This window comes from Cimex lectularius, unplaced genomic scaffold, assembly GCF_000648675.2.
Source record: "Cimex lectularius strain Harlan isolate CLEC.00 unplaced genomic scaffold, Clec_2.1 scaffold117, whole genome shotgun sequence".
NCBI lineage: Eukaryota > Metazoa > Arthropoda > Insecta > Hemiptera > Cimicidae > Cimex > Cimex lectularius.
This window is the reverse complement of record NW_019392706.1, coordinates 1,264,519-1,283,607: the sequence shown is the minus strand read 5'-3', so window position 1 is coordinate 1,283,607 and position 19,089 is coordinate 1,264,519. Positions and strand designations below refer to the sequence as shown.

The window sequence follows — 19,089 nt, the reverse complement described above, 5'->3', positions numbered from 1 at the left end:
GGTGTGCTAGTGCCAGTGTAGGTGTACGTGTATATGTCTGAGGACGCAATTCTCCCTCTTGCTCGGGAGCTTTATAGATTGAAATTTCCGTTTTTACCCATGTTTTTCCATTAAAAAACTGTGAGCACTTATGTTTCTTAAGTCAACTGATTTCTTTTTTAAACTAATGTAAAAATCAATTATTTTGGAAAAAATGGAACCCATCTCGCATTATATTTCAGATGCATGACATAGGATCGATGGAGTGCAACGAGCGTGTTGGTTTTCTTTCCTTTCTCCCTCCAAAAAACAAGGAACGCTTTAAATATAAAAAAAAGATTAAAAATTCCAATGTATTCAGATTGATTCCAAAGGGGAAAGTGTGAATAATGTTTTCAATTCATAATACCATCTGCGACGAGGGGACCGGGGTAAAGTGAAAGTAAAAAGAAAATTCAGTTGAGCAAGGCAGAAAAGAAATACTCGTCTGTTTATAAAGTGTCAGAACGTAAGAATCTTATTGTTGGAGAAAGAAAGGATTAGATAACATTGTTAAAGTGGATTTAATATTACTTTAATTATTTATAACTCTGTTTACTGAAAGTCAAGATCTTTCTCAGTAATTTATGGCTTCACCCAACGGCGAGCATCCTGTGATAAATATTAATAACTTAATCAATACCTTGGAGTTTCCAAGAGACTGTATTATGTAGAAAAGGTAGAGACTGCCATCACGAAATGTGAATAGAAGAGTTTAAGATTTTTTACAACTTCTTCGACCTGACCAGAACTGAATACAGCTTAGGTTTAGAAATTTTGCTATCAGAAGGTAGTTAAAATAATATGGAGGGAAAATCACCCAGCAATAATAATAACATATACACAGATTAATAATATATAGTATATATAATAGAAATACAAAAAAAACCTCTTTTCTTAATTTTTTTCGCCTTCAAAAAGCAAATATCGTTTATACTGTTATACCTAAAATATCTAGGGTTTGGTAAATGAAAATCTTTTATAAAAACAAAACATCTTTTTTTTATCTTCGTGGGTTTTATAAAACGAATGCTATACAAAAAGAATAATTTTACCCAATAATATCTAGGTTTTTGTGAAATAAAATCCTGTTATCCAGAGACAAAAGCCTTTTTCTTTACGTTTTAGCCTTTAGAAAGTGAAAATCATCACTCAGGGTTGGGTTTTTATAGTCCAGTTTTCCAAAAATTTAAGTTGTAAGATATTATATATTATGTATTTACTTAACTCGAGAGGTAAAGTATTATAACTGATACTCTTGTTTATAATTTGTAAATATATATATATATATATATGTAGGATGTTCACCGCCACTACGTCAACGGAGGCCCTACATGGCGGGAACTCTGTCTCTCCCCTCTATCTGGACCCCAGCTGACAGTTTTAGTTGTTACCACCACGCGGTCCTACGAACACGTTTCTTTTTACGCTAATGTATTTTAATGTTAACTAGTTATCCTTTTACTTTTGTTTATGTNAATATATATATACGTGTATATGGACAGTAAATAAATAATTTTGAACACTTGAATATCATAAAAAAGGAACTTAACATTATCCATATTATCCACGCTTTTTTACAAATAAAACTTTTGATCAAGATAAAAAACTATCTTTTTCACTTTTTAGACTTTGTAAACTGAATGTCATATAAAAAGAACACTTTTTCTTATACTTATAATATCCATGCGTTTTAAAAATGAAAACCTTATATGACGGCAAAAACTCCTTTTTTTTACTTTTTATCATTTAAGAAGAGAATATCGTCAACAAAGAACAGTTTTACTACTTACCTAATAATATCCAGGTTGAATCGTAGAAGAGGACTCGTCCTCATCCGGCTAAGATTAGACCATTCGAGGTACAAAAACGGATAGTTACTTTTGGGTAAAAGCCTTCGTATTTGTCTGGCAAGTAGAGAAATGTAGCTCGATTTGTCCCACTAAATTGAAGGGTGCCATTCTTTGGCTCTATATAGAGAGCGTATAGTAATGCAACCCGACGATAGAGTGGGGTTGCGCAAGGCCACGACTCTTTGCGTCTGCTGTTGCGATTTTTGGAGGAAACAGAGTTGTTTCATTGTATATAATACGATATATCGTTTTGCGTTACCTTCCGTGTATATTAAGACTGAATGTATTTATTACCGTTAATCTGTAATATGAGAAGGCCGAGGGCGGAATATGGAGTACTTTGCATAGACCCTCAATGAGATTAGATTTAAGAGTGGGTAAGATTGTGAGTGTGTTTGGATTTAGGGACTGTGTTGGGGACTGAAATGCCCTAGCTTTGTCAGCCCCTGGAACCCAACTTCGCCGGCGGGACGGATAAGACCGAGATCTTAGTCCAAAATACTTACACACTCTTACAGTCTAACCGGATACTCCTCGATTCTGTCTTACTTCTTCTAACGAGAAAACCCCCGCTTCTTGGGCGACAATGCAAGCCCCAGAGCTGGAGGCGATGTGGATGTAGCACGGCCCATGCACATCGTCAATAACGGGTACTGCAAGTGTCCCTCCTTGCTGCCTGGCTCCTCGGTCGGGCGTCTGCCTACGCTCACAGGCCCCACTCAGTACAGATTCAAGGCAAATATAACCTAAATATTAAAAAAAGACCTTTATAGCCTAAACGTTGATATCTAGAATAATATGGGGCACATTGGATTTCTAAGAAGTGAGGATTTCTAAAAGTGCTTGTCTTGATAAAAGGGTTCTGTTTAAAAAAACCTGATAAAAGTATGAGTCCCTGTGTCCACCATGCATTGCCTATTTTTAATCGGTTGTGGATGATCCCACTTCTACGATTCATATCATTCGAGGGATTTTAGCCTAGATATTAATGTAACAGGGTTGTATTTAAAAAAATTGGGGATATTATAAGCTTAATCTGTTCTTGTTATATGATATTCATTTTCTAAAGACAAAAAGTGAAAAAAAATATCTTGATAAAAGGTTTTTATTAAAACAAAACGGGATTTTTCTAAGGCAAAACGATTCTTTTTAGATGATATTCGAGCGACGATGATTTTTCTTCTACGATTCAACCTGGATAATAGGTAAAACTGTTCTTTATAGATGATATTCGCTATGAATACTCGACAGCCTCCGTTGTTTTCCATGTTTCCATGTATCCATGTAATTCCCCATATCGTCAGTTTCGAGCCTCGTTGTGTGCAAAAAGGCAGGGAGATTCCGACAAGCGGTCCTACTCCGCCTATTTCACAGAATTCTCGTAATTTAAAACGACACATTAAAGTCGAAGGATAAACATAGACTTCTGCTGAGGCTCGGACGTTTACTCGCAACAACAACTTTCATAAATTGCAATCTTGGCTCTTCGGTAATTTGTAAAACGAAAGTATTGGGTGAAAAAGTCAGAGGTTTAAAGAAAAACAAGACAAACTACTATCTTCTCTCTCTATCGAACATTCAAATTTTAACATAGTATTCATTAGTTATTATTTTCTAATTGTATTACAACAATTTTTTCATCAAGGGTCAGAGGTAAAAATCTTTTCTAAACAGGTTTTCCTACTCAGGTGAGTGTTTGAGACCTATTTTCAGTTGATTTTGACCCTAGAGACTGGCTATTCTCACAAGGCTCTATTACGGTTGGGGGAAACCCTCTCCAGACCTTTCCAACGTTCAAAGGGTCCCTGGCGTCCTTTTTTATTGCAATATAGTTAGTATTAACCCTCCGTAACATTATACCACGTCTTCATGGTGGTCTTTCATCAAGTCTTAAGTAAAGCCTATTCGTCAGTAAACTAAAGGGATTGATTCTGTCAATTTCAATACTTATTTATTGGTTAGGCTGTAAGAAATTGTGTCTTACCGATCCAGAATATTTTACACGTGAAAAAAAAAAATATTTATGTGGGAAATAATCTGTTCTCAATAGTTATAGGACAGGCTCTAAACTCAAAATTTGACCCATTTTACTGATTGATTTGATATTATTTCTTATATTATATACGTTATATTAATTTAAGATTTAGTATTTATTTGACCCCTTTCTAATTGTTGATTACTACTTTTCTAGTAAGAGTTGGTGTCGAAGCTTGGCACCTAAAGGGACAGAAATGGAATACCACCGGGCTATAGGAAAATGATCGAGCATGGCAGCGAGTATTTATTTTATAGGTTAAGTTTACGTTAGACTAGGGGTATGCTGGGCGGCGGTGCAGCATATCATCTCAAGGCTCCACCGCTGCTCCGCCAAGCCGGGTCGGGTACCCTCTGACACGGATTCTAGACAGAGGATATGCATGTGTGACTGGGTTTGTATGTAGGAGTATTTATGTATTTATTGTGTGAGTTAGTGTGAGGATGACTAGTTTTAGGGAAAGTACGGGCGCCGATATGACCAAAGAAGTCGATGGGGTCCGATCAGAGCCCAACCTCGGAGTCGCTCAGGAACCATCAGGGAGAGGCCAGGGGCCATAATTCGTAATTCTAAATCTAGTAATTCTTCGTAATTCTATTTCTATTTCTAGGAAAAGTGTCTTGGTAAAGTTAATTTAGAACAACCTTCCTTCTATACACATTATGTTTCATTGCATTTTGCCTTTGGCTCTCCCCTGTTAAACTTCTGCTGAAACATAGTTTTATTCTATGCGTGGAGATTAGTGACCGTTAATCGATAATTATTCAGATATCGTGAGATGCGGTCTGGTGTGATGTAGGTTTCAGAAAAACATTTTCTTTATCGTGCCAACGTTTCGATCTTTTATTTAGATCATCTTCAGGGCCTGGGATTTACAAACAATGTTATCATTTAGCAAATACATTTAGGATGTGGAAAAGTGAATTTATACAATGAAAAATATATTTTATAGTTAGTATATTTCGAGTAGAAATACTTTGTTTAAATATAATTTTTTATTAAGGCCTCGTTAGTCTACCAGTAATTTAAAATCTTTTAACCCATCTCCTCGGATTTTCTCCGGTACTAAGACTTATGGGGATGTACATGATGAAGTTATGGATTCTATGACATCCTCTCGAAGGAGCGCGACAGTATTATCCTTCAGATTCTGAAACTTCTCGGTCCCTGATCTGTACAGACTCTTTTTTTTTGGATCGAGATCAACCCCCTCCTTCAAGGTAATGCCATAAAAATACCATTTTGTACACCGCAGCTTATGTGAAAGTACGTCTGAATATTGGTTTTGTAAAATAAACTTTTAAATTTGCTGCCGCGATGTTATGTCACCCTATTTGAGTTAACAGATATTTAAAATATACGCTAATGTCTGGTCTGAATTTAAAGGAAATGTAATTTTCACACAGATCTAACCCCCAAAACTTCCCCTCAGTTGTATGTGCGCCACTGGGCGGATGTAGGTCTCCTGGAGAAATATTGCCATCGGCATATGCTCCTTGGCAAGGAACTGCAGTATGTGCCTCTTGTTTCTGATTCCTCGGCAGGTTCATTGCAGAATGGGCTCCATTAGTCACTTTTTGTTGTATTCGTTTTCCGCAGGTTTGGTCAAGGCCTTCTCTTCCTCCACCTCCTTGTTTGTTTATCCGTAAGATTGGGTTGAAGAGAGGCCTCAAATTCTGTGAAGCAGCCTAGGTCCGTTATCCAAGTTTCCATGGATATCCGTAACTCCTCCACCGATGTTGATGCAACCAGAGGTGCCCCATGAGGAAGCCCAGCCACTGGCCGCCTTACCGGCGATGTTTGAGAAGAGGACGTCTGAGTTTCGGGGTTTGGAGTCCCTTGGAGTCCCGCTATATTTAGGGGATAGGTATAGGAGCGGCATTGGGGTTTCTCCAGAGCTTTGATAACACGGACCGGAATGGGTCGCTAGACAGCCTTAGCATAGCTCCGTCCCCAACGATCTCCCTGACCACCCGGAAGGAGATACCATCAACTTCTGGATTTCTTTTCCTCCGCAATGGAAGGACAGTCGATAGAGCGGGCAGTGTGAAGTTTCCGCAGCAGTCGACAAGTCGGAGTCACGGTGCCCTCAAAACTTGGCGATGTGTTCCCCTCCTACACTCACAAATCTCAGGCGACTTACGGTTCAGGGAGATGTGCCCAAATCACGTGCTTCTATTTTCCACCATATCCTAGGTTTTTTGATACTTTAAGGAAAATGATAACTTACAATAAAAAACAAAAAATTGAAAATCGAAAGGGTAATTTGATGAAAAAGGGGTTAATTTGAAGGTAAAAAATTAATTTGCAGTTAAAAAAAGTGTTTATATGAAATTAAAAAGATTTAATTAGATTTAAATTGATTTACAACTATTAATTTGAAATTAAAAAGGGTAAGTTTGAGAAGAAAAGAGTTTAATTTTATGTGAAATGGGTTAATTTTGTGCAAAAAGTGGTAATTTAAAATTAAAAAGGTTAATTAAATGTTAAAAACAGGGTAATGTGATTAATTATGAGGTTAATTATTAATTTGACTCAAAAACGGTTAATTTGAAATAAATAAAAAAATTAATTTCATGTTAAAACAGTTAATTTGACAGGGAAAATGGTAAATTTGACGGAAATAAGCTGAATTCACAATGGGAAATGTAAATAAAAACGATCAGAAAGTCCGACCGAAACAACCAAAATAAAACGGAATCTACCTTCAACACCGATAAGCCTACAAAACGCACGCGCGCCCACACACACACACACACACACGCGCGCGCGCGCGCGCGCGAGCGAGCGCATTCCTTTGTTTCCAGCTATACTCTTCTTGACCGAGGTTTTGAATTTGTTCTTAATTGCAGGCAGTAGAGAGGCGGCTTTGACGTACGGGATGGTCAGCGCCGGTGCCGTTTACGCGATCGCTGCCTCCTGCAGCAGGGGCAACATATCAGAGTGTGGCTGCAAAACGGAAAAGAGGTCGCCACAAGAGAAGTGGAAATGGGGCGGATGCAGTGTCGATGTCTCCTACGGGATGAAGTTCGCCAGGAGGTTCCTCGACGCCAGAGAATTCGAGAAGGACGCCAGGAGTTACATGAATTTGCATAATAACAAAGCCGGTAGATTGGTAAGGTTTAGAGAGGCTGTCTCCTTTTTTTCGACAAGTGTAAATGAATAATTTTACCAAAACGGGTTTATTTTCCATGAAAAGAAAACCGCTTTCGCTCAGTCCTCATTCATTACAAAAGTATTATTTAACAAAAAAAAAAAAAAAAAACGCATGTCATACTACAAGTCTCACTCACAGTTTATTAAACCTTAAACGTCAATAATTTATTATTTGATAAGCCTGAAAGATCAACTTGGGAATTGAATTCAGCATGAGCAGGTTGAGGAAAGTTAAATTGAAAAAAGATGTTTTATTCATGAAATATGCATATCATATTAAGTTTAGTTGAAATACAAATTTACAGATCTTTTTTTAATGTAGATCCACTATGAATATGGAAGCTTGAACGGTAACTACGAAACTAGACTAGTACAGCAATTTTGGCCTTTTCTGACTCAAAAAATAAAATGGGTGCTTTAGTCGAAGCGCTTATTTTATTGTTTTTCTTATAATTTTATCTGTATGAAAACAGAGCCACAACATCAACACTACGGTCAGCAATGCAACCTGAGCCACTATCAATAAAAACCTTAATGGTAAGTGAGCTTACAATCAGACCAATACTTGGCGGAGAACATTAGTCAACTTTTATCCAGATCCATTCTATAATAAAAGAAATATCGATTTATGAATAATATTCTATATTTGTTAACCTTTTATCCGATCCTGATTTTCTCTTTTGTATTTATTTCCTGTTATTCATACCATATCTTCTGCTGCTTTATACCGCCTCGCTTTTGTGACCGAGTAAAAGAAGGTTAAAATAATTTTTCAACAAGAAACGAAGTCGATATTCGTGTTTTCCACCCTCCAAACTTATTGGATACATTTTTTTTAATTGTTCGCCTACCAAAAAACCCACTGATATTTTAAAAAGTTACAAGAATAATCACAACTTTAAAACGACTCTGCTGATCTACAGGAAACTTTAACAATGAACTATAATAATAATAATAATAATAACCTTATAAAATAATGGAACAAATTTAGTGCCTATAAATAAATTAGAACCTGAAATTCTCCTAGTCTACTTTGCTGAATGTGTCTTTTGGTTTATTGAATTTTTTGTATATTTCACATTATCTAATATGATCTTGCTTAATATTTTCTTGTCTGTCGTAAAAAAATAAAACCGTTGGTATATAAATAGTGTACTTTGAAATACAAACACAATCAGGGCTAGTAAGAATATTTATTTTTCTTTTCAATTTTTCGCCTTTGGCGTAGCCTCAGATTTGTTTCGAAATTTAGCACAATAGGGATAACTTTATAACAACTCCACTACACGATCTACAGGATCTACTTTTCAAGGGCTTTCTATTTTCTAGCCTAGCGCGCCTATAGTTTCCACGTCTGCTTTCGTCTTTTTTGAATATATTCTGTTGTAGAAGATTCTGTTTTGTTCTCCTAAGAACGGTTCATAAAAAAATACATTAAAAAAGTACTTAAAACTACGTATCAAATTTTCTCGACTCTTATGGCTTATTGGCAAGAACGCTTGGACACTTGTTCAATATTTTTGTTTTTCAACCTAGTACTATCAAAAAAAAGTTTAATTAAAATGCGTTATCACACAGGCGAAGAAAACTCAATACAAGAAAAGATACACTATAAATAAAAAATTTGAAGGCAGTAAGCTATGACCCGTACATGTGGGAACATAATAGTCTACCTCATGCAGAACCTTTCTGTAGAAAGAAGCACCTCGAATATTCTAAACGGCTTATGACCTTTTATCACATCTTAGAGAACTATGAAATCGTAAAGAATCGAAGAACCGGCGTCTTTCAATTTTAACTAATCTACTTATCCTTGCTTTGTCCTCAAGCCCTCGGCCAATCAATATGCACTTCCTCTTGTCACTGTCAGAGAACATGTGGGCCGGAGAACTCAGACGGAAAGAAATTCCGTCCAACGCGGCTTCCGTGGGACATCCCGGATCAAGTTTAAAACGTCACAAGTACAAGAATTAAGCCAATTAAGGTCCAGTAATTAAAACCTTTTCAGCGATCTGACTTTTTAATTAGACATGAGAAACACCCACGTGGAGAAATGCGTTCTCTTCAAAAATGTTTTAAAGCGAGGAAGATTATTCATGGAAGGAATTCGTGGACTTGTTCGAGTTTAGTGGTTTACGAGTTTTGAAATAATCAACTGAACGGAAAATTATGATTTGATGACATAGTTTTATTGGGTGGAATCATCAGATTTACATGCACCATTCAATCCTGCCAGTTCAATCAAAGGACTCGATATATTCAAAGAATTATTAATTGTTTTACTAAAACCGATCTTTTGGAGTGGCTCCATTGTATTAAAGGTTTCTTCTTTTTTTTCTCCCCTTCGTACGGTCTTTCAGCAGTCTTTGTCGCAAGTTATGCCATTTATTTTTCCTCATTTTTCTATAATCTAGAACCGTCCGGTAAAATGGATGTTGATTCCTCTTCGATACCTTATATTCATAAAGTTACGTCATACACCACATATTTCTTCCTTTCTACTGGGTCGGTGGATTTAGGGGATGGCTAAAAATATTTTTTTCCATGTGGTTACCTAGTGCAAACTTATGCACTATCTTATTCCTGGCCTTTGAGAAATAGGTTGTGCCTTGGAAAAACAATAAATTTCACACGCAGGATGTGAGCATTTTGTGTGATGTGAGATGTGTTTTTATACAATTCTTCGAAAAATATCCTACACATATCCTAGCGTTCCGGCCGATTGGCCCTACGACTGGAGTAAAGAAAATACAAACCCAAAGTTTAAAAAAAAAGACACATTCAATAAAATAGGCCAACAAAATTATTTTTAATAAGAATAATTTTGATTCGTTTTAACCACTTTAGAGCCCTTAAATACAAATGTTTATAATAAACCAAAAGTAGACTTTTTTAGGCTGGATCAGCAGGCACAATTTATTTCTTTATCAAATGTCACATGTTTCAAGCTTTAAATTTCTATATATTTTTAGATGTTTAGAATTTTAATTCGTAACTCCTTTGTAGTTTAACCATATTCAACAGTATTACAACCGTTAGAAATCTAAACTGTTCTTATTCTTCACTTGGAACTACGGTGTTTTTCAAAATGGTGTGGGACCAATGCTGTGGGACTGGTTATTGGTGTCTTACAGTCATAGATGTGTTGGTTTTTTTCGTTTTTCCATATATTGCGATGTAATTCCAATGTATGTAGATGGACAGTTCATGGGATTAATAGAATAAATTACATCGGTTTTGTAGGCTGTTGGTGTTGTGTCTTTGGCTTTGGCAAAAAGCGTGTGTACTGTTGTGTGGCTTTTAAATGCAATTTTAATGTGTTCTAAGAAAAGAAATTTATCTAATTTGTGTGACAATATGTGGACGAATGGAATGATCGTGCATATTAGTTTGTTTCGTGTGATTGGGTTAGTGATGTGTTGTGCACTGAGGAGGATGAAGTTTTGTTTAGTGCTGGGTTATAATTGTTTATGATTCCATTGTTTATATTTTTAAGGTAGTTGTGGTTGTGTAAGATTTGTTTGTATGTTTGAATATTTTTTAAATGAAAGGATTCATGACTTTGAGATATTATTCTGGGTAATAATCCTTTAGTCGGGTTTTATATTGTGGGTAGGGGGTGGTGTGATATATAGTTGAGGTAGCTATCAGTGCTAATTGGTTTTTGGTACCACTCTGTAATTAGTGTGCTATCGGTTTGTCTTATTACGTGTGTATCTAGGAACGCATTTTTTGTTCTCTGTTTCGACTTCGTGTGTGAATTTAAGCGAGGATGAAAGTTGTTAAATGTGATTCATGTTGTTTATATTTGATCTGAGAGTACTGCTGTTAGAATGTCATCAATGTATTTTGTGAGAAAGGGAACAGTAAGGTTCCCGCATACTCCGTCATCCTAAAAAGGACTCTGAGGATCTTTAATTTCCGTACCTAGCCTATTCGGCCTTATCGGACGTTTTGATTCTCAAGATGAGAGCTGGCGCACCTCCACATACGACAGAATAGTGTTACTGCCGGAGCATTGGTGTAGAGGCAGCTCAGCCCCGAGGGGCCAAAACAACCTCGCTCCCCGCTTGTCCATTCCAAGTGGCCGGGTTTGCATTGAGCACCAGACCGTTTGCCGCGCGCGGGTTTTAGGCTACCTAAGCCGAAATACATCAGCCACATAGAGAAAGCGACTCTATCTCCCAGATTGTTGGGGCTCCTCAAGCGTCGAAACTTTCGGATCCGCTCCGGCCGCGGTTTCGTTTAAAGTGGAATTTCTAACCACCCCCTAGAGGAGCACCGCCTACGGTAAATCCTCCCGTCGAGCTCAGCCTACACCTCCCATGCGCATTCGAGGGACGCCATAGGCTTACGCCTAGGTGGTGCGATCCTTCGCTTCCCCAAAGGTACGACGACAATGCAACATACTTGAGTAGGAGCAACCGATTCACTACCCTTCCCAACCGCTACTGCTTACGCATACGAGGGACTAATCAGCATAATCATCACGTCCTCGCTGCCGTCCGATCCACCGTATCGTGTGAGGCCGGGTGTTAACGGTGGCCATACTCAAGTTTCGCGCGAAGATCACAGGCAGAAGACAGCCTCTGCTCTAAGTTCCCGCCAGGGGCGTCACCACACGCCACCACGAATCTATTCCCATCGTAACATGGGCTGAACGTGGAACGTTTTGTTACCCCGTGGTACAGATGGGCATGCATCCCCCCCGTCTATGCAGACAGGATCTGGTACACTGACCCTTGTGTGCCTCTGATAAGGCACACGCCGCTCATGCCGACCCGAGACTGACACGAGTACAGCTTGTGCTTCAGAGAAGTTGCCAAGCCCCTAGCCTATACCATTATTTTGCGCCTGGATATCCCCCCTTGTAACCAAGGTTTAGGAGGGGCCACAGGATAGAATGAAGCAACCTGGATTGAGAGGACTCGAGGTGAGCCGTTTCGGGGTCTCGAGCCTCAACCACACTGTACCACCCGTCGTCGCCGCAGTGCCACATTGAGTGGGCCACAGCTACCAAGGTGGGTGAGACGAGATGGCCGTTCGAGGGCCGAACGAATCGGCCAGTCGTCTCGAGGGAGTGAATATGAGACTGCGTGGCGTCACGCCCCGCAGGTCAGATTAGGATTTATCAATCTCAGGTAGACATTCTTCTGCAAACAATGTGCTCGTGATGGGCGACCGGATCCTCAGGCTTTCGCAGGCTCCCCTCCGGGTGCCCGCTACTCCCCGAAGGCCGAATGTCGCTCTCACCTAGGCTTGAGAGACTCTTCCTCAGCATTTAAATTGAATTTGATAAAAACAATTACAAACGAGAAATTATGTCTTAATTTCAATCATTATCACCAATAGTTTCTCTGATAGACGTTTTATTAACTAGAAGCTGTTGTGTTACACAAAGTCAACTTGTCAGTTCTTTTCCACTTATCTTGAACACTGATACTATAAGGGAATACTTTCACAAGGATGGATCTCACAAATTAATCTCGTTGAAATTGGAATGTTCGACGCATTGTGGCTCGCCTCTGGACCGGGGGCGGGCGGTTATTGCCCCAAATATTTGTGTGCCGTATTGCTTGGAATTTTATGAAAGCCAAAGGAACAGCTGGAGGAATGACGATGATTAAACTCTGCCTTGCCCATTTTTGCTTTCTTCGTTTTAATAAATAGTATTGGGGGCGCCGGTGGTCGCAACGGTTTAGGCGTTGACACGGCGCTCATCACTATAAGGTAAAGGTCCCGGGTTCGAATCCAGCGGCCCTACATTCGAACACGACATACTTTCAAACGGGCTTTTTTCAAAAACACCGGCTCCCTGAGGGTTTATATGACCTCTTCTGTTGCGAACCCTCGTAAAAAAATAAATAAAAATAAAATAAAATAAATAAATAGTATTACAAAAATTATCCCTTATTTATCTGAATTTCGGTGTAAAAATATTTTATAGGTTTTATGTGAGAGACATTTGACCAGGCACGTGTGTCTTTTGTGAAAGTTCATGCCCATCCAAGATGCTGTTTTACAGAACGTTACTTCCAAATATCTTAGAAAACTTCAACATCTCCATTTTGTCAGGTGTCCCACAGGGAAGCGTATTAGCTCTCCAGCTGACTACATCAGACCGACCCACACAATCTAACACTGTCAGCCATTTAGTCCGTTCTAAATTATCCCAACATGCTAATCCATTTGTCAAAAACTTGTCATTCACTACTTTACCTTACATGAAATATTGCTCCTAAACTGGTCACGGATTGATTTTGCCTGAAAAAAAGCATTAGCTTCTTTATAGCAGAATCTCTTACTCTTTCTAATGTCACTTGAAGTCATATGAACAATCAACTGTTGTATCACTAACAGATACAGTAAAGCTGTTCTAATTTTGTGATTCTGGACATTTCATTTGTCTTATCTCCAAACAATTCGTAATTAAATAACTTTGTTCATTTAAAGGCTTAGAGAAATTCCATTCATACGAAAGCTTTTAAGGGAGTTCAAACGGAATTCCGCCTTGCTAAAATAATGACTAAATTGATCGATAAGGTCACGTTCTAAGAAAATATTCAAATTTAGTCTATAAAGATAGAGAATATTAATATTGCATTCTAATCGGTATATAAGAAAATACATACATTATTTACTATACAATTCTATCCACTGTCAATACCCACATTTCAGCTCTTGTCAAGCATACACGTAATCTGATGGAGCAAGGTCTGGAATGACTGGCAGGAGTTCGATTCAACGAGGGTGTCACTTTCCCTAGGTCCTTTCTTTTCCGTGGACAGTTTTACGGCTAACCGAACACTCAGAAGTATAGAACACCCATTAGATTCATTTTCAACTACTCTTTTCTAGTTTTAAAAACGAACAGCATTGCTTATTTTCACAGTGAAACAAGGTAAAAACTATTTATAATATAGAAATGTACCATTTTGTGATACACGGGTGCTAGGTCTTAGAGCCTCTTGGACTTTGACCTAACACGTAACACCGAAAGCGTATCAGATCCATCACGATTTTGGACAATAAGCCTTTAACAATTACTCACAAAAGTTTTATAAAAACTTCTTTTTGGAACATGACTACTTCTGTAACCAAAAAGCAAATTGAAATGATGCGATGTATTGCTATGAAAGAGATTTTGAAGCGGGCTGCTCTCAGGGATCGTGCTGCGCCCAGGATTTTGGAATACCATGTATGACAAGATAGTTAAAATTTAAGTCCTACGAAATGTGTCGATTTTATATGCAGACTGAATGTGGAAAAGGGGATTTAAATGTCAGCTAAGAGTAATCTGTTCGTAATAGAAAACTGCATAATTACTATGAAACTGGTATTCAATTCCCAAAAATCAAAGGTGTTATACATAACCATATTTATGTATAATTATGGGAAATAGATTAGAAGAAGTAAATAGCTATTCCGCAGAACCTGGGAGTTTTGCTTAACCAAACTGTAAACTGATCGCAAATGTTCACATGCCACCAAATTAACCAATTTATAGAAGAATAGAAAATCGCACCTCTCTCAATGTTAGGTTTTTGCTACAAATACAATTTATAGCTTGTAGGTTTGGTACTTACGCTATTTAGCAAAAACATGATTTTTTCTTCACAGCTGTTTTCCGTCAAATTAACCATTTTGAACTAACCTCTTTTAATTTCAAATTAAACCTTTCTTTAAAGCATTAAAAAATAAGTTATGGTGTGAAATGTAAAAGTATAAAGTACAGTTACAGTATATTTGTGGATTTTTAAAATTTAAAAATAAAAAATAAGGCTGGATCTTAAATGAGCGGGAAAAATGCATGCTTTCATCTCCCACTTATGCTACACATGAGAGGTGTAGCATAAGTGGGAGGTGGCAGCGGCACGATAAAGAAAATGTTTTTCTGAAACCTACATCACACCAGACCGCATCTCACGATTTCCGAATAAAAATAAAAAGCAATTAGGATCTTAAAAGACACAAATTCTAACATTTCCCAAATTAAAAAAAAATAAAATAACAGCTTAAATTTCATACCATCTCCTAGGTTTTTGTCTTGAAAAAAGGGGCAATGTGAAAATAAATGAAGCTTATTTGAAATTAAACAGTGTTATTTGGACATTAAAAAGGGTTCATTTGAAGTTAAAAACGGCCTGTAGTAAAAAAAAGGTTAATTTGCAATTAAAGAGTTAATGTATTAAAAAGATTAAATTTGATGCGCAAAAAGGTTAATTTAAAATTAACAAAGGCTTATTTAAAATTAAACAATGGTTAATTTGAATTATTTAATGCATAAAAAGTTAATTTGCAATTAAAAACGTTAATGCCAAATTGAAAAGAGAATATTTTACGGGGAAATGGTTAATTTCAAATTAAAGGGGAGTTAAGTTGTTGAGAAATAGGTTTATTTTGAAATTAAAACGCATAGATTTACCGGGAAAAATGTTAATTTCTAATAAAAAATGCTTCATTTGATGCAGGAATGGTTAATTAGAAATTAAAAAGTGGTATTTTAACCACAACAACGTGGTGATTAAAAACACTAACACGTGTTAATTTAAAATGGTAGTTTGATGGGGAAAAGAATTACTTATAAATTAAAAATGGTTATTCTGATGAAAAAAGGGCTAATTTGAAATTAAAAATGGTTAGTTTGACGGGGAAAAGAGTTAATTTGAAATTAAAAATCGTTAGTTTGATTCAAAAAGTGTTAATTGGAAATGAAAAAAGTTAGTTTCATGCAAAAATGGCTAACTTGATGTTACAACAGGTTAATTTGATGGGAAAGAAAATTCATTTGAAATTAAAATGGGCTATATTGATGGCAAAATTGGTTAAGTTGACGGAATAAAACACATTATTATTAATAGCACATGCAAAGAATTCGTGCAATTCACGTTTTCACCTCACCCCACAACGTTTAAAACTTCGAATGCAGATCGCTCGATAGAGATGCTGCTAAACAAAACACTATTTTATAAAAAATAAATTTGTCGAAACTATTTGTTGTAGTTTTCAAAAGTGTTATCGAATTTTGTTTCCAGGCTGTGAAGGGGTCGATGGGGCTCGGTTGCAAGTGCCACGGAGTGTCGGGAAGCTGCAGCATGAAGACGTGCTGGCGTACGTTGCCCCAATTCAGGAAGGTGGCCGATTATCTGGTCAAGAAGTACAGAAGAGCGAGATCCGTCCGGTGGAACGTCTGGAGCGATCTGAGGACGAAGAAGACCAAAGTGAAACCCAAGTCAAGAGAGCTCGTTTTTCTAGAACCATCACCGAACTACTGCGAACGCGACTATGACGCTGATTCCCTCGGAACGCACGGTCGCAACTGCTTCACACGATTTTCAGGTAAAATATTAGTCCACCACAAATCTCGAACTATTTACCGTGCGTATCTTGAATAATTATTTATTGCAGATTTCTCTAAATAATGAATTTAGAATTTTTAATGTTGAATAAGTATTTTATTTTGTAGACAATAAAATTAGACTACACTTACCATCCAATCCACGTCCATCCTCCAAAACCTTATAATCTCATGAGTGATAGGATACAAGGGAATTGTGGGTAATGAAGTAACAACTGGGTGACGTAAAGATCATTGGACTTTTATCCTAGATATTGAAGTTTAGCAAGGTAGAAGGAGCTTTGCCAATGAGTTCAGTTTTGTTTGGGCACCATCGTTTAAGGCGAAGTGGAGGCTCTCCGGATGGTATACTCTAGACAGTGGTTGAGCAAGATAGTTAGAATGGATTGAAGGTTGAAATTGAATTTTGAAAGTGGGGGTGTAAGAGAAAGCTTTGAGCAGATGTGCTGGTTATTGTAGGTTGTTGATCAGGTAAGAATCTAGTGTCGATTATTTCAGTGTTATTATCCGCTTTGTGGGTCTCGTATCAACTTCGGTGATTTCATAGGTGTTACTGGAAATTGATGGTTATTTGGGTATGTTTCGAGCTGGAGTCCAGTATCGCGGTGTAGGTTTTGTATTTTGTTGTATTGTATTATTTTGGTGTATTGTTTTAAATGATGGTATTGGATGGATCATTCTGGTGTACAAACGGTATACTCCGGCTTATTTTGGCATAATACGCGTATTCACAGCACATTACTCTGATAGGATTAACGGACGAGGCTATTTTCGTCATGGAGGGTTCTCCAAATAAGATACGATGTATTTGTGTAATATGTTTAGGAGGGATCGAAAGGTTAAAACTGAAATTTAGAAATTCACACTTCAATCGTCACTGTACGACACGTTTCTTCGATTTGAGTTTAATCGTCTTGTGTTCTTCTTTTTACAGGGCCGGGTAGCTGCGACCTGCTCTGCTGCGGGCGAGGTTATAACACAAGGCTGCGGACGAGGGTGTGGCGGTGCAATTGCAAATTCCATTGGTGCTGTCACGTGACTTGCGACACGTGCACCGAAACGAAGGAAGTGCACACTTGTAACTGAAAATGGATTGATTTCTTAATACGGAAAACCTAATCCAGGCGGATCTGATTTATAACGTTCTGCCTTGTTAAAAGAAAAAAAAAAGAGGAATGAGAAAGTAATGAGATTTTCATCATTCACTGTGCTTACAAACGGACGTTTCTAATCTTTAAAACAAAATTAAACTATCCCGCCGAAAATGTTTTAAAAATTAAAACAAAATCAAGTGAAGGCTCGTGGATGTACGATTGTTAATAAATATATCGACCTTACATTAAATCCAGAAAAAATATGAGATTCGTATTATGTAACGATGTAGCTGACTAACAAAATGTGGCTAGATATAACCTCCCCCCATAGCAAAAAAANAAACTACCTTATTTATCCAAAACTACCATATTTATCGATAATTATTTATTTATAAATGTTAAGAAAAACCGATGTGTAAATATTTTAAATAAAACAACGATAAATTATATGATTTTATAATTTTCAAACAATCAATAAATCTCATCCCTTTTCAGAAAAACCCTTAACATTATATAATTCCCTGTTGCTTTTTAGGACTAAATTTCAGATTGCTAGGACTATTTTCAGATTACAAAACTACAGTGAACTGTAGATTATCCTCATGCATAAATATTTTATTTACATATGCTGAGAGACCGAGTCAAATAATTGTACAATAAATGAAAACTTTTTCCTGTTACGATATTTCTTTAAAAAAACAAAGATCAATTGTGTTAAAATGAAGCGGCACTTGGGATGTTTCTGGTGTCATGAAAAAAGTTTGAATGTTGCCGCAGTGCGTACAACCCAGAATTTTTTTTTATAGAGACATGAAATTCAAATCAACATAAAACGATACAAGGAGAGGATTTCTTTCCCCTTGGAAGTTTATAAATTTAAAGAAAACTTGTCGTTTCTTCTAAAACATCTAGATCTCGAGTTTTCCTGTTACGGATTAGGCTGTTCATACCTCTTAATCTATGTGTACTTTTGTATTTATATAATACAAAATATTACAGTATCGTCAGCGGATGTTGTGATGATAATGTTGGAATTTATCAACATATTTACTTTGAAAGGATTAAGGGTCGAGGTCTCGAATCCATCGTTTAAGATGATGTGAAGAATTCAACTGATTTGATACTGTAGACAGGGCTTCTTGAGCAGTATGGCTAGGATGGACCGAAAGGGTGGAATTGTTATTATGAAAGCGAGAGTGTATGTAAGACCTTACAGCTGATGTGCTGAACATTGAAGTTAATGAGGTAGTACGGATCTAGTGTCAATTCGTTCACTTTTCTTTTCGGATTTTTTTCTCTGGCTTTGTATTTGATAAAATTGTGGATGTTATTAGAATTTGGCGGTGGCTTGAATAGGAGTGAAGCTAGATAAAACACTGCATTTGTGTCCGGATTGTTTGTAATGACGGTATGTATCATGTTGCGGTGTTTGATATGCTGGGAAGAACCGAGATTTCTCCGTTGGGGGCTCCCGCTTGCATCATTCCTGGTTTCACTTTACTGTGCAAGGAATTACTGATCTCGACGCCATTGTTTTTAGAAAACGTAGTAGGTTTTCTGTGTTGGATCCCGTAG

The 19,089-nt window shown here is 37.3% G+C and overlaps 1 protein-coding gene across 3 annotated transcripts in view; it reads left to right on the top strand.

Moving 5' to 3' along the window:
* Window positions 1-17,835, top strand: part of LOC106671019 (protein Wnt-7b) — a 125,892-nt gene extending 108,057 nt beyond the window's left edge. For all 3 annotated transcript variants that reach the window (XM_014401758.2, XM_014401756.2, XM_014401757.2), the window contains 3 exons: window positions 6,759-7,021; window positions 16,098-16,401; window positions 17,355-17,835. In XM_014401758.2, coding sequence (XP_014257244.1) covers window positions 6,759-7,021; window positions 16,098-16,401; window positions 17,355-17,506 — 719 coding nt within the window. In that variant the 3' untranslated portion in view covers window positions 17,507-17,835. The remainder of the gene's footprint in view (window positions 1-6,758; window positions 7,022-16,097; window positions 16,402-17,354) is intronic.
* Window positions 17,836-19,089: the final 1,254 nt, after the last annotated feature.